The 14,818-nt window shown below is 36.5% G+C and overlaps 1 protein-coding gene across 1 annotated transcript; it reads left to right on the top strand.

Annotated features, from left to right (window-relative positions):
* The first annotated feature begins 3,431 nt into the window (after window positions 1–3,431).
* Window positions 3,432–13,303, top strand: LOC116305245 (glutamate receptor ionotropic, NMDA 3A). Its single transcript, XM_031715109.1, has 5 exons — window positions 3,432–3,836; window positions 7,581–8,164; window positions 9,863–10,874; window positions 11,327–11,490; window positions 11,670–13,303. Exons 1-5 carry the CDS (start codon window positions 3,480–3,482, stop codon window positions 12,193–12,195), a joined length of 2,643 nt encoding a protein of 880 aa, XP_031570969.1. The 5' UTR covers window positions 3,432–3,479; the 3' UTR covers window positions 12,196–13,303.
* Window positions 13,304–14,818: the final 1,515 nt, after the last annotated feature.

Here is a 14,818-nt window from a genome sequence, read left to right as displayed (position 1 = left end):
ATAGATATTTTTCTTATTACAATGTGTTTGTAAAATATAACAAAAAAAATCCCTGTTAATGTTCAATGCTTTAGCAATACCTGTAAATTGTAGGTCATGCCAATAAAGCTATTTCAAAACCTCTCCTCTCCTCTCCTCTCCTCTCCTCTCCTCTCCTCTCCTCTCCTCTCCTCTCCTCTTCTCTTCTCTTCTCTTCTCTTCTTTTCTTTTCTGTCCTTTATTCCTTTCCTTTCCTTTTCTTTTCCGCTCGGTTTAAGTCTCATGCATGATGCATTTCGTTAACCTTTGTAATTAAATAGATCAGGCGTTCGTGAAAATCTATTATATAAATTGCAAGAGAATTCATCGTAGCCGAATAGGTATTGAATGACAACCTTTTTTGACACTCCTTCCAATGCGATAGATAGTTTATTTCGGCAAAACGTTTTATTTTCTGAGTCTGATTTTGGTAAAAATTAAGAGCAGATGTTTTACAAAGAAGAAAGACAAACAGCATATATTGTAAGTGTTTTTGCTGTTCAATAACATAAAACAACAAGACAATGGATCCACAAGATGGATGTTATGTACTTTGATGTCAACATATATAGTCTACTGGATAGTAGATTAAAGTAAATACAACAAGCAAAGTCTTTATGTTTATCTGTCTACATAATTTTTCTATTGCCGGCGTACAACCATCCCTTTTCATAAGTATAAAAAAAACCAAAATGCATGGTCGCCATGTTAACCAACATGGCGGCTGTGACGTCACATGTACTAGCCCCAAAAATGGTGCGTTGAATTGAGGTGCGTGGATATGAATTTGTAACGAGTTTATTTAGCTCCAAGTGTCGAAATATCGATTGAAGAAATAGAAGACTTGCGCGCGTGGGGGTGCAGTTATAAAGCACGCGGGGATTGGCAGAACACGAGAGAAGTGTTAGAAGAAGCACGACGCGTAGCGGATATATCTACCTTACGCACGATGAAATCAACAGAAAAAATTCTTTTTTTCTATGCTATACTTTTGATTTCCGTGTACAGATTTGTGTGTTGTACTGATCTGTGAGTTGGTAACAACCTCCATTTTTTTAAAATCGAAAGCTAAAACTTTTTCAAAGGTTATAGAGTACACGAATGAAACAATAGACCCGTTTCAAATTCCAAAATACCGCTGTGTTTCTTGACTATAGACTCATTTGCACAGGGTTAGCCTCGAGTTTGTGCAGAATATTCACGTGTTCCAGTCAAGGTCCGTCGAGTTTCAAAGTGTTCGTATTGTTGAAGTTGTGCATTCTTTACTTTACTGTTGGTATTTGTGAATATTTAAACACTGATACGAGGCTAACCCTGTGCAAACGAGTCTGTAATCAAGGAACACAGCGGTAATTTGGAATTCGAAACTGGTCTATTACTAGCCATCGTAATCAGTCTGCTCCAGTAATATTAGCTATGCAGATTACGCATTTAAGATCACATGACATTCCCTTGAGAATTATTCTTTTATGACTAACATTTTAAAATATTTACACATGAAAGAATCAACTCCAAATAGTGACATCACATGGTCTGAAATTTGCACAAGAAACAACGAAGCTAAAAAGATCTATGCAGCAATATAGCTGCAAATAGAAAATACATCCTTGGTTCTTTATCTTGACTTTAATAGCGGTTATATAGAGGCTTTGCAATCGCGGAGGGAGGGGGGGGGGGGGGTACTCCCCTATATTTGCTATACGGGTATGTGCCGCCCTATAGGGTATGGCTTTTCGGCTTTTGGGTCTGGGGTAGGGTATCATTTTAGTCTGGGATAGGGTTAACGATTTGGTCGTTTTTGTCTGGCGAATAGACTACGCTTTCTGCCGACACAAAAACAATACAAACGTTAGTAAATATTGATTGCAATCTATTGATTAACCATCTTTTCTGTCTTTTAGTCTGGGATAGGGTGTACAATTCTTAGTTTTAGTCTGGGGTAGGGTATGTGAAATCAAAATTTTAGGTCTGGGATAGGGTCAGGGTTTTGAGGTCCTGGCGGCACACCCCTACCCAAGTTGGGGTGGTAGTACCCCCCTCCCCCGGGTTAGCAATATCACATGATGGCAGCCATGATAGAAGGCAGAAACAGTATTTGAATCGGTCTAAAGAATCCATTTTCACAAGGTAAAAAGACCACTTTATTGCTTTGCCTTCTGTCATGGCTACCATCACATGATGATGCAAATCCTTTTTTGAAACTCTGTATTAACGACGGTCACGTCACAGATTCAAGCATCTATAATGTTGATTTCATCGTGCGTACGGTAGATATATGTTGCATGTTATGAAATGTAATCAATATCCGAATTTGAGTATTTATATAGAAAATGCGCAATAGAAGTATTAAATATCATTATTATGTTGGATTATATTTGAAGACATTATAGCTCTGTATTAACTCTGTATTAACAACGGTTACGTCACAGATTCAAGCATCTATTAATGTCTAGATTGTTACTTGTTCCATCAAGAATAAGTAATCAAGAAATACCGTTATCAACTGATAACAAATAATTCCATGTCTTCGCGCGACGTTTTTCCACAAAAAAGAAACAAATATAGCAAGGTTACGATACGAGAATTGGTGCTTGAATGCCACGTTAGCTATATCCCTGACAGTCCGTAACTAGGCATTAACGATAATGTCTTTATCTTTAAATTTTCACCTGGTGATGAGAGCAACATTTTCCTGCCGTATACATATAAATCAGTGCCGTGCCATTGCCACAAAGAACTTTCTCTTCTCATAATATTTTTAACATTGTTCTGACAGCGTTTCCTACTCAAAGTACTTCAATGTTTAACGTAAATGAGCGAATGGTTTCTAAGGTTAACTAGTGTTTTAAGGTCTCATAAATCCTCTAACTGTCGTATAAAATACATGATTTTTTTCTATTTTATTAGCATTATTCAACAGCTCGGTAACAAAATTTAATTAGACCATTTTTAATTCACAACGGTCGCTATATAAATTTATCGCGAATTTTACTGGAAGTTTTAAGACTAACTGAATTCGTTTAAATAGTTCTTGCGAATAAGTGATCCCTAATCACCGCAAATTCCACAAACTATACATATATAATTCGTAAACAAAACAAAACAAAACAACAAATGCTGCCCTTTGATTACTTCTATTTTATTTTAGAGGAGATCTTTCAATAAAGTTGAAAATACCTGTTAAGTCCAATCCGCTTACCTAACAACCTATACACATTAGTGACAGTACGATTGGCGAGGTGATGAACTGTTTGCTGATCGACTGCCGGGCAAATTATGCAGAAATGAAATCAGTGATCGACAAGAGAAGTTGCGTTTCCACTGATCTCAAGGCAACCATGACGGATGTTATACGCTACATTGTGAATTAATTGAATAACGTTTTATCATTACTTTCACGAAGACAAGGAAAATAACTCCTATTCAAAATATCAAGTTATATTTGAGATATTCAAGTGAGAATGAGGAAAGCCCTTTCAAGGTCATCTTTACAATGGACTTTTTTCTTAGTATTTATATTGTACGTTTCTTCGTCCTTTGCCATACCGAAGATCCCATTCAATGTGGGGATTTTACTCGATAAAACCTGGAACACAACCAACGTAAGCTTCTCCAGTGTCAACCTTCAACCGGTTATTTTATCCACACACGGGCTAGGATTTGAAGAAATTGTTACCCAAGGATGTCATAAATTTTCTGCCAAGAAAATTGTTTCACTGATCGGCCCTGAAGGTGGGTTGGTGGGAGGAGTTGGTCAGACTATAGCGCAGCATTTTTCTATTCCATACATTGGATTAGGGATGCGAGTCAATAAAATGGTAAGTTTTAAGACCTTTGAAGACTTGGATAAACATACCTCTTGCTGCATTTAACAGTTTTTCAATTCGTCCGATAATTGAAAAATCGTTCCTCTTTTTTGTCTTCATTACATAATTAACTCTTGCAAAATCGCTGAAAATTCCTTCCATCGTGATAGCATATTTTTTTCAATCCATACAACTTTTCATGTTTTGAATGAAAATTTCTCAATTTTTAAGCGAGAATCAGAAAAACAATAAAGACTATGTTTACTTTGATTCATCTTCTAAAGTCTGTTATCCAAACAAAAAATCCATCGCGGTAATCAAAACTCTTCTGATCTTAGTTTACTCCTTGTATTTGGTTACTTTTTGAGCGATGATATTTCCGTTCTGAAATTGAGAAATTTCATTCTTAATATTTTTCTTCTGTTAACGAAAAGATCATTACCAAATGACGTTTGAAAATTCGTAGTTTCTGCGTTCGATTTCTGTATCGATATTTATTCGTTTAGGAATTTTCCCTTTTTTCCTCTTTAATATTGGGTGTTTTTATTTGAGCTATGAGGTTCGAAAATTCAGATGTTTAGCGCGATTTTTGGTCAAATTATTGAAAATCATAATTTTGGATTAAATGATCGCATTAGCTAGTATGTATTACGCAATCTTATTTCGTTATTCATGATCTTAACCACTACAATAATAAACTATGGTCCAATATTAGTTTCGAATTCTTTGGAGGAGATGGAAAACAAATTATAGCTGGTCAAGAAGAAAATAGATAGAAAATATTCTTCGCATGAAGCCCGGAAAAAAGGAAAACATTCTTTACTGAAAATTTATAGTTGTCACTCCGCAACGATCCTATTTGATCTCAAACTGAAAAAGCACTTTCGTGATCTGTATCTAAGCTGGTTTGGTTATAACAAATGTTCATTGAACTAGTGAGTTCTTGTTTCTATAGTATTTAAGCGAGGATTATAAGTTTTATTAGATTTAGTGGTGGTCGGTACGTAGCTAAATAAATAACTTGAATATGACATCATCGATGAGATATTTATTTTTTCTTCATTAATAAAACGCATCTTCATATGTGAAGATGTTATTGGTAAAAATTCACGTGTTGAGAATAAATCGTCATTAGCTGCTCGTTTCATAAACAGCACATATTACAAAACTCAAGCTTTTCATTGAATTATTCAGTGCTCGACGAATGATAAAGAACAAAAAACTGCACAAAACATATGATGAAAAAAACTTCACAAGTACAAAATAAAAATGTTGAAACGTCGTGCTGAACAATTTACTCACTTCTCCTTAAGTTATGTGAATTGACTCTGACAAAAGTGGCTCAGCTGTTAATCACGACACGTTGCTATAACAACGGTTTTCAGTTTTCAGCCACGTATTTTTATTACTCTACATATGATTTGTTTTTATCGTCGACTACCCGATTTCTGATCGAGAAATTATTTAATTAACGTTAACAATTGTCAAATACCTCACGTCTTTTCAACTGATTGAAATAATGTAAAAGTTTACTTTACTTTATTCAAAGGAGTTTTGAGAGTTCTACTGTCATGAGACTCTTATTACTTTAGATCTCCTTGGATCTAGTTTCCTTATTCCTATGGAAATCGTATCAAAGGAGTCTATAGAGTCTAGCGAGGAATGAAAATAGCTTACCGACGACAGATAGGTTTGAAAGTAGCTTTGAACCAAGGTGTTTGCCAAAGTTCATGCCGGGATGGAGAACTTTATTTGATTTATAAAAGTATATCCAATATTTTAATATATTTGTTCATTCATTCACTCTGGGGCTGTTATATATCTTTAATACTCTTCTTCTCGTTCTCTATCAAGCTCGATAATTCACATTTTGTTGTGTCTTACTGAAGTGCGTTCTCAAGTAATGAAGAGTGTTTTCTGATCGATGATGCGCGCGCACTCATGCTGAGCTGTCTCCAGGCACAAATAAAGATTGATTAAATATTACATCGTGTTTCGAATACTCTAGATTGTTGTTAAGATCTTGATGTACTTTGACTTTCCCGGCCTGTGAAAAACAATCCTTTTACTATCCAAACAAACTGCGCAGCCTTTGAGAAATTTTTACTGATCGACCCCTGAGACAATTTCTGCATAGCCTGCGTTCAGCCGGTATAACGTGAGGAAATTATTACCTCTGGGCTAATCAAACTTAGAGCATGGTAATCTCATAGATCGAATTGCAATTTAGCCTGTTCGGTTTTGCGGAGGAAGGAACTGAAAATCAGAGAAAAACCTTTAAGGAGAACTCAACAAACTCTTCTCACTGACATGTGATCACGAGACAGGAAAGCCATCACATTCAGCCGAAAATGAGTTTCATTCATCTGATTGATAGCAACCTATAGAAAATTGTTGACAGAAAAATTTTTGCATGCTGTCATTGTACATAGTCTGGAATTGAGATTCGTTAAGTTTATGTAATTGATCGTTGACTATTCTCTGTGTTTGTCCGTCATGCGATAAGTTTACTTTTATGTAATTAAAAAAACTTAACTTTTAAGAAACTTTAAATTTATCGGTCCTTTTAATAAAACTATTAAAAAAATAAAGAGTCCTGTTCATTTACCCCAGTCTCCACTCGTCGCGCCTTTATTCGATATACGGTGTTAGTTGTAAAGTTGTAGAGCATTTTATTTTATGCATATTATTTAAGGATATCATTAACCACGGGTTTAAGTGTTAAGTTACCTCATCAGTAAAGTTTGAAGATTCCTCAGAATTCTTCTCCTCCTCCTCCTCCTCCTCCTCCTCCTCCTTCTTCTTCTTCTTCTTCTTCTTCTTCTTCTTCTTCTTCTTCTCACTAGCATGTTTTACGGAGCTAGAAACGGTAACGATAATTTTAGACTCTTTTAACATTGATACACTTGCATTCTTCAAAGATTTGACGGATCACTATTTTGCGCAAGCACCAGGCATTGCTCTCTGTTGTGCAATGATTAAAGTGTATATGACACGAAAACATTCCATCATTTAAAATGTATAGTTTGTTAGTAATAATAAATATATCGTAACAAAATTTGTTTCAAAAGCTTATTTCTTGAGATATTTGCGAAAGTTAATCCCAATTCAGTGTGACGTCATTTTGTTGACACGTACTCTAGATTCAGTAGTAATGTACTAAATATAAATTGTAATTCACATAAATTAACAACAAAAGACATATTTTAGTCAGCTTCATTTGATAGCTTACGTAGTACTCTTCCAATGTTGGGAAACTGAAAAGTGTACTACTTGAAATTAAGATTCTATATTCAAACATATTTCATGTATTTGCAACTAAATCTGGAGACTTGTAAACAAAATGACGTCACAACTCGTGCTAAAATTTTTTCAATTTCTAGAGAAATACGTTTTTGGAACAAATTTAACCGTGATATTCTTATTAATGCCAATAAACTACACATTCTTAACATTAAAATTTTTTCGTGTCATATACACTTTAATACTGCAACAACGAAACAGTACTCAAGATAATAAGCCGACGTTTGCATGATGGCGTCATTTTACTACCACTAAAATGCTTCGCTTTAAATGGGTATTCCCTCATGAGGATAGTAAGACTAATTGGTGCTAATTAACTAAACAAAAGAAAGTGTGAAAGGGAGTCTGGTAGTAGAGGTCAATGAGCTAGCAATGCACACTATTTGACGTACATTATGATAGATGTGTCGCCGTTGATGCAAAACTCACAGCGCGGTTTTTACTTTGTTTCAGCACGACAAGCACGTCAACTTGAGTCCGACAATCTCGGCCCAGGCTGAAGCGATCATCGGACTTGCTATAGAATTTGGTAGCCCGTGTATTGGGATCTTCATGTCGTCACAAGACCCCGCGGGAATTAGTCACGAGATCCGCAAGAAGGCCAACTCACTTACACTCAAATTCAACATCAATGAAGTTATGGTTGGTCGATCAGTGCAAGAGTATGACTTCTTAGCAATATCCAGAGAAGCTTTAGTAATGAACAGAAGTGGATATTGTATTGTTGTACTGGAGTGTGGTAAATCTATGGCTACTTTCATCCAGCAAGTCACAGATTCCCTCGGTATCCCCTTGGGGAAGTTCCTCTGGGTAACGTTTGACGATAAAAATCTCACTCCACAAGACGATGTAAAGAACGTTCCAGTGGGGATCCTCTGGATGCGGTTATCGTACAACTGGATAGATCTAGTGACTGATGGCTTGCGGTTAGTGGACAAGACGCTTCAGTCACAGCAGTGGACGTTGAACTCAAGTACTGTGAACACTTCCTGTCTTCAACCGGTGACATCGTGGATCGATAGCAAGCTGTTCTTCAGGTATAGTACTTATTGTTAAAGGTGCAGTAAAACGTGTTACTCTTATTGCAACGTAAGCGTGCAACAAATAAAAAACTATAAAAAAAGTGTACTCTCAATTGTGATGGGCTTCCTGTGTTATGATGCTTCAAAACAGTGTACAAAGGAAACCCAACTAAGGTCAAATTTCATCTCGTTTTACTCCTCATTTCTATAAGTGTTAATAACTATGCTACCTCCCTCATATAACGCATCTATAGATCTATTACATGTGTTAGTTTCATTTGAAAAGAAAATGAAAATCTACTCGAAAAAGAGAAAATGCAAAAAACGATATACCGCTGACCAAATGCCATTTTAGTCTCTCTCATAAAATCCTTAATAGAACTCCAATCAAAATAATAACTTCAGAACCATGTTAGCACAAGCCTTAGCTCTACATTGATGTGTATTTTGTTTGGAAAAACTTATTTTTTCGATTTACGAAAATTTGGACCAACCGAAAAATCGCATATTTTGGGGTTCCAAATTCAAGCGGCTTGTTTTCCATGAAATAAAGTAAAATGTCAAAATATTTTTATGCCCAGATTTAAAGCTTAGTTTTTACTTTTAGTCAAGTGTAAAAAGTTTAGTATCAAGGTTTTCTTTTCATTATTTTTTAAGCGTTTTTTGACGAGTTGAGGCATTTGGGCTTCCTGTGGTGGAAGTTTAAAAGGCTAAACGACAAAGAATCACGATTTTGAGAATAAAAACGCGCAAAACTGTAAATATTTTGAATAATTCAGTTTAGTTAGCTGGTATTCTTTCCGATACATTTTTTTTCCACGAAAAAAAAAATCAAATTTCGGGAATTTTCGCATTTTACCACAGGGATCCCAAGCGTTTTAAATTATGTTGCAAGTAGTTATTAAGTTTATTTTATATTTTTATCAAGTATTTGACGCAATAAGAAATAAGATTTCTTCTATCGCCAGAAGTCCATAACTATGAACTTCTCCTATCGTTTAACATTTTTTACATTTCAAAAATTCCAAATTTATGCAATGAGAAAACCAAAAATAGCGTGCTACCCATCTGTCCAAGAAAAAGCTTAGATAGGTTTTTCTATTAGCTGCCATGTGAGGTACGCAATCTCTTATCAGAATCATTTCTTTACCTCAATTCAACTTGTTTAGCAGTTAGCGCGCGCAATATTTCTCAATTTTTATACTTTTTTGCTATCCTAAGGGGCTTGGTATCAATCACCATGAGGTAGAGAGAGGTAAAAAACTATTATTTCATGCGTTTACCACTCCTGGGTGGAAGGCGTAATGCCTAACAGGTTTTGCAACCCAATTGATAAGGCAGCCAATAGATTGAATAAGGAACTTGAAGTTGATTTTTGTGGAGGGGAAAAAAAAAAAAAGAGATCCCGCAGAAAAATCCTCGAAGTCGGGAGAGAACCAACGAACAATTCTACTCACATACGACACTTACCAAACCCGACAGGTTTGAATTACCCCGGTCGCATTGGTGGGAGGGAGGAGCATTAGCAGCGCACGCGCGCCAAACGTGCTTCCCAAATTAGGGGTCAAAGGCGCGAGGAAATAAAAGAAAAGAACGCAGCAAAAATAGGAGCATTAAAATAGACCCTAATACACCCTCTAATCATGATCAGTATGAAAGCCCTTTGCAACAGTGAACTTTTGAATCATTTTCTTATCCATTCTATTTTTACAGGAAAATGATTGAACAAAGTTTCGTCGGTAAAACTGGAGCCTTGAGCCTATCAAGTCAAGGACAGCGGCAAACCGTGCCATATGACATACTGCGCATGTCAATAAATCCACAGGGTCAAAAGTTTTGGGAAGAAGTAGGATCTGCGAGTAGCACGTCAGTACACCTCAGTAGCAATTTCTGGACGAAAAACTTCAGTCATCCCGCTTCAAACCTCATACGGATGACTACAATAGAAGATGACCCTGTTATCATTGTCAGTAAGGGTGTCCTCAAAGACAGCGAAGATTGCACCCTCTCACAGCTTTGCATCCGATTTGAACGTGTCAAAATCCCTGGTACAAACAAAACGCAGATACAAAGGCTTAGAAAATGCTGCATTGGTTATGCTATTGATATTCTAGAGCATCTTAAGAAGGATCTTGGCTTTAATGTTGAGTTGTATTTCGTTGAGGATGGTTTTTACGGCGGCTACGACCCCAAGACCAAAACTTGGAATGGCCTGATAAATGAACTTATCCAAGGCAAAGCAGACATGACGCTCACTACACTTACCATCAATGAAGTTCGTTCACGTGTTATTGACTACTCCAACGCGTTTCTTTACGGAGAAACCAAAATCATGCTTGGTCAAGGAAAGAAAACAGTGAATGTCATAGAGATGGGGTTCCTTGCTCCGTTTGATACAAACCTATGGCTGGTCTCGCTACTAGCCATCAACGTCACTCTTGTTGTGGTGTGGTTAATCGAGCGGTTCAGTCCTTATGGGCATTTTAACACACACAAGGGAAGACTCAAGTATATTTTCGATGCATCAGCTTGTATGTCTTTTATCTGGAGTAGTGTATTTAAACTACAGCTCGATAGCGTTAACCCTAGGAGTGTTAGCGCCCGCACTACATCAGCGGTGTTTGCCTTTGCCATGCTCATTCTTATATCTACTTATACGGCAAACTTAGCAGCATCCCTCGTAACGACAGAAAGCCAAAAAGTTTCCGAGATCCGCGATAAAAAGGTAAGTGAGATACCACTCAGTACCAAGTATCATTGTGGTCTAGCTTTAATGCCGATAAAGCTTTCATTGGTGTTGTTCGTACCCAAGATAGACCAGAATGCATTATGATGGTGGTTGTTTCAGAAAAGACATTTAGAAACATTGAACGAGTTATCATTGTTCCGCACGCAAGAAGAAGTGTGTATTTTTTTCTTTTCTGATTCTTAGCACAACACTCGTATTTTGCTTTTGTTACCTATCAGATTTTTTTGTCGAAAAATGAGCAAAATGTGTTAAAAAAAAAAAAAAACGTTCATTATTGAGACACTTAAGTTTTACAGCAATTTGATTGGTTAAAAACAGCTTCGTTTACTGTGATTAGTTCTCGATAAAGTCTTATATACCGCCTGGCATCCTTGATATTTTACAACTATATTTTACTATTGAACCATAAATGCTTTTGTTTTCTCTAGTTCACAGATAAATCGTCAGGTTTTAAATTCGCTACTCTTAAACACAGCAGCACAGAAATGGTTTTCTCTCATAGTTCCGATCCCGAGATGAGACGTATTTACCAAAATATGAAGCCATATCAGGTGTTGACTTACGCCGAAGCCACGCAAAAGCTTAATTCAGGGTGAGTGAGGTGTTTGGCTGTGATTGGCCCGTTAAGATTGAGCTGCGCATGCTCAGAAATAGGAGATGATAAAATGGTTTATGTTGAGCAATGATGTCGTGTAAATGCAAAAAGACTTTGAGAATGATTTTCAATGTAAACGACATTTAGTAACCATAGTAATTCGTTATCTCTTTAAGGGAACTAGATGCATTTATCGATGATTCTCCATTCATTGACCTAACAGCGTCCAAGCAGCCAGACTGCTCATTCAAAATCGTCGGCCATGCAATCACTATGCATGGGTATGGATTCGCCTTTCCGAAAAACTCCAAGTGGACAACCCCAATATCTCAGTTGATGCTCAAATACGAAAGAAGAGACTATTTCCGTCACTTGAGGAAAAAATGGTTCACGGGTGTCTGTGACAACTCGAAGGAAGCACAAAGTAAAGCATATCGGATGGAGTTCCAGCACTTTAGTGGGTTGTTCTTGGTTTCGTCAATTGCTTTTGTCATTTGTTTTGCTTTACTGATTGTTGAAGTGTTCTTAAACCGATGTCGACGCAAAATCTTAACCACTTATAACTTAAAGCAATCACCGAACAGCGTTCGTGAGTTAACTGGTACGAACCTGGCTGTCATAAGGCTAAGTGTCGAAGCCTTGACTGACAATGTTAAAGCTGCGGACAGACGGAGTTCTACGTCTACTACGATGACGATATGAATCAGTCGAACCACAGGGAACCACACAAATAGACGCAGTTGCGAGGATAAGTTTTGAAGCCTTGACTGATAATGTTAAAAGTGCGGACAGACAGAGTTCTACATCTACTACGATGACCAGTTTGAATCGTACCACAACCGTACCGTATCATAGGGCTAAGACTTTAACATTCGGAGATACTCTAGCTCGATTCTTGAGCTTTTAGGACATAGCAACGGTAACTAAGGGGAGTCGGAAGCTTGAGTACAAGACATGCTAGTCTAACCCCAGTTAGCCCAGAAATAGGCTAAGTTCTGTGTCTTACTATATTGGGTAAAAATATTAAGAAACTCATACGAATTGCGGATTTCTGCGTGTATGGACAATGGCAAAGCAAAATACCCAATCAATAAACAAGAAGCACAAAATATCACATGAAATAATTCAGACATTTCACGCGCCTTTTTCAATCCCGTCTTCCGTAACGTAGGAAATGAAATTTGCGAGCACTTGTCATCGCTTTTAAAATATGAAAAGTGTTTTATATATCAATGCGCAGCCACTAATTGGTTGAGAATCCGTGCTTTCTCATAGGACAGAGGACGGTGCAGAGGTCATCATAATGCGCGCGCCTCTCAGTTTGGAAAAAAATAGTTTAAAAAGAAAACGATTTTTTAAAGTTATAATTTATTCCTTCTTTGTTAACTGTTTTATAAATCAATGCGTAGCCACTTATTGGTTGAAAATCACCGTGCTTCCTCATAGAACAGAGCACGATGCTGACGTCATCCTACTGCGCGCCCTTGTCAGTTTGATAAAAAAAATTAAAAAGCTCCTTTTAAAGCTATAATGTATTTTCTTTCTTATAAGAGTAAAGAGCTTTCCCGTTATTCTTTCAGTAATACGTCACAAAGGAAGCGCCAAAAGCACTCAAGAAGTGTGTTGACGTGTGATCGGCTACGGCTCGTGCTTCATCTCTTTTCACTTCTTCGACGTCCGTGCTTTTGTCACTTCCTGCTTACAGTATTACCAGATGAAACACGGAAGAGCTGTCATATGTCTTCAACAATAGAAATGCTAGTCTTGTATTTCCTAAGCATGAAGATATTAATAAAAACATCTATATTTATATTGACATCTGTTTGTTCAACTTGTTGAGCGCGTGAACTTTTGGCTCGAAAAAGCTCGAGGTAGAGCATTCTAAGGAACTTTAAGTAGAATCGAACGACGCACGCTAGAATGTCCCGACGTACGTCACTTAATTGGTAACCATTGAAACAAACGTCCAACTCACTTCCCCCCATGCATTAAACAATGAAATCTTTTAAAGCCGGGCTACACCCATCTTTGTACAGCATAAAAACGTTTCAGCGACGGAATTTTATAGATAGATTTGTGAGGCTATAAACAGATGGAGGCATTTGGGCTCCCTGTGGTGAAGGTTTCGGACAGATGGAGATGTTTGGGCTTCCTGTGGTGTATTTTATTTAAGGGTGAAGTTCAATAGTTTTGTAAAAAGATGAAGAGTTTCATATTATAAGATAATTACTATATGTACCTTTTTATATATACATATATATCAACAAATCTATTTTTCTTTGCAAAACAACCGAGTTTACGACTACTTTTACTAGATAATAAGTTTTGGTTTTCTCGTTGTATACATTGGGATTTTAAAATTTCGAAAAAAATGAATAAAGATATAAAATCTTTCATTAATCAATTGCGTTGATGTTTTGCTAAAAATATAAGATAGACTTATTAACTGCAACGTCTCATAAGTCATAATGGGATCTTGGATCCTTGGGATCCCTGTGGTAAGGTGTGAAAATTCCCGAAAATTCAACTGTGTTTTTTCTCGAAAAAAATGAATGTTTCGGAAAGAATAACAACTATTTAAAGTAAATTCTTCAAAATATTTACAGTTTTTGCGCGTTTTTACTCCCAAAATCGTGATTCTTTGTCGTTTAGCCTTTTAAACTTCCACCACAGGAAGCCCAAATGCCTCCACTCGTCAAAAAACGCTTAAAAAATAATGGAAAGAAAATCTTGATACTAAAAATTTTACACTTGCCAAAAAGAAGGAAGTAAGCTTTAAATCTGAGCATAAAAATATTTTGACATTTTACTTTATTTCATGGAAAACGAGCCGTTTGAAGTTAGAACCCCAAAATATGCGTTTTTTCGGTTGGTCCAAATTTTCGTAAATCGAAATATTGAGTTTTTCCAAACGAAATACACATCAATGTAGAGCTAAGGCTTGTGCTAACATGGTTCTGAAGTTATTATTTTGATTGGAGTTCTATTAAGGATTTTATGAGAGAGACTAAAATGGCATTTGGTCAGCGGTATATCGTTTTTAGCATTTTCGACATTTCGTGTGCTTTTTAAACTTTTTTCAAAATAAAACTTACACAATCAATAGATCTCTAAATGCATTATACAAGGGCTTAAGGATAGTTCTCAAAACATATAGGAATTAGGAGAAAAACAAGTTGAAATTTGAACGAAATTGGGTTTCCTGTGTATACTGTTTTGAAGCTTGCGTAACACAGGAATCCCATCATAATGTAAAGTACACATGGAAATCTAAAAAAAAAAATTTTACTCGATATTTTTAACCTTATGAAAGGTAAACTTTTAA

Source organism: Actinia tenebrosa, unplaced genomic scaffold, assembly GCF_029948245.1.
Source record: "Actinia tenebrosa isolate PJP-AT-01 unplaced genomic scaffold, QUT_ActTen_1.0 PGA_scaffold2__45_contigs__length_23673736, whole genome shotgun sequence".
Classification (NCBI taxonomy): domain Eukaryota; kingdom Metazoa; phylum Cnidaria; class Anthozoa; order Actiniaria; family Actiniidae; genus Actinia; species Actinia tenebrosa.
This window is presented reverse-complemented; position numbering and strand designations above follow the sequence as displayed.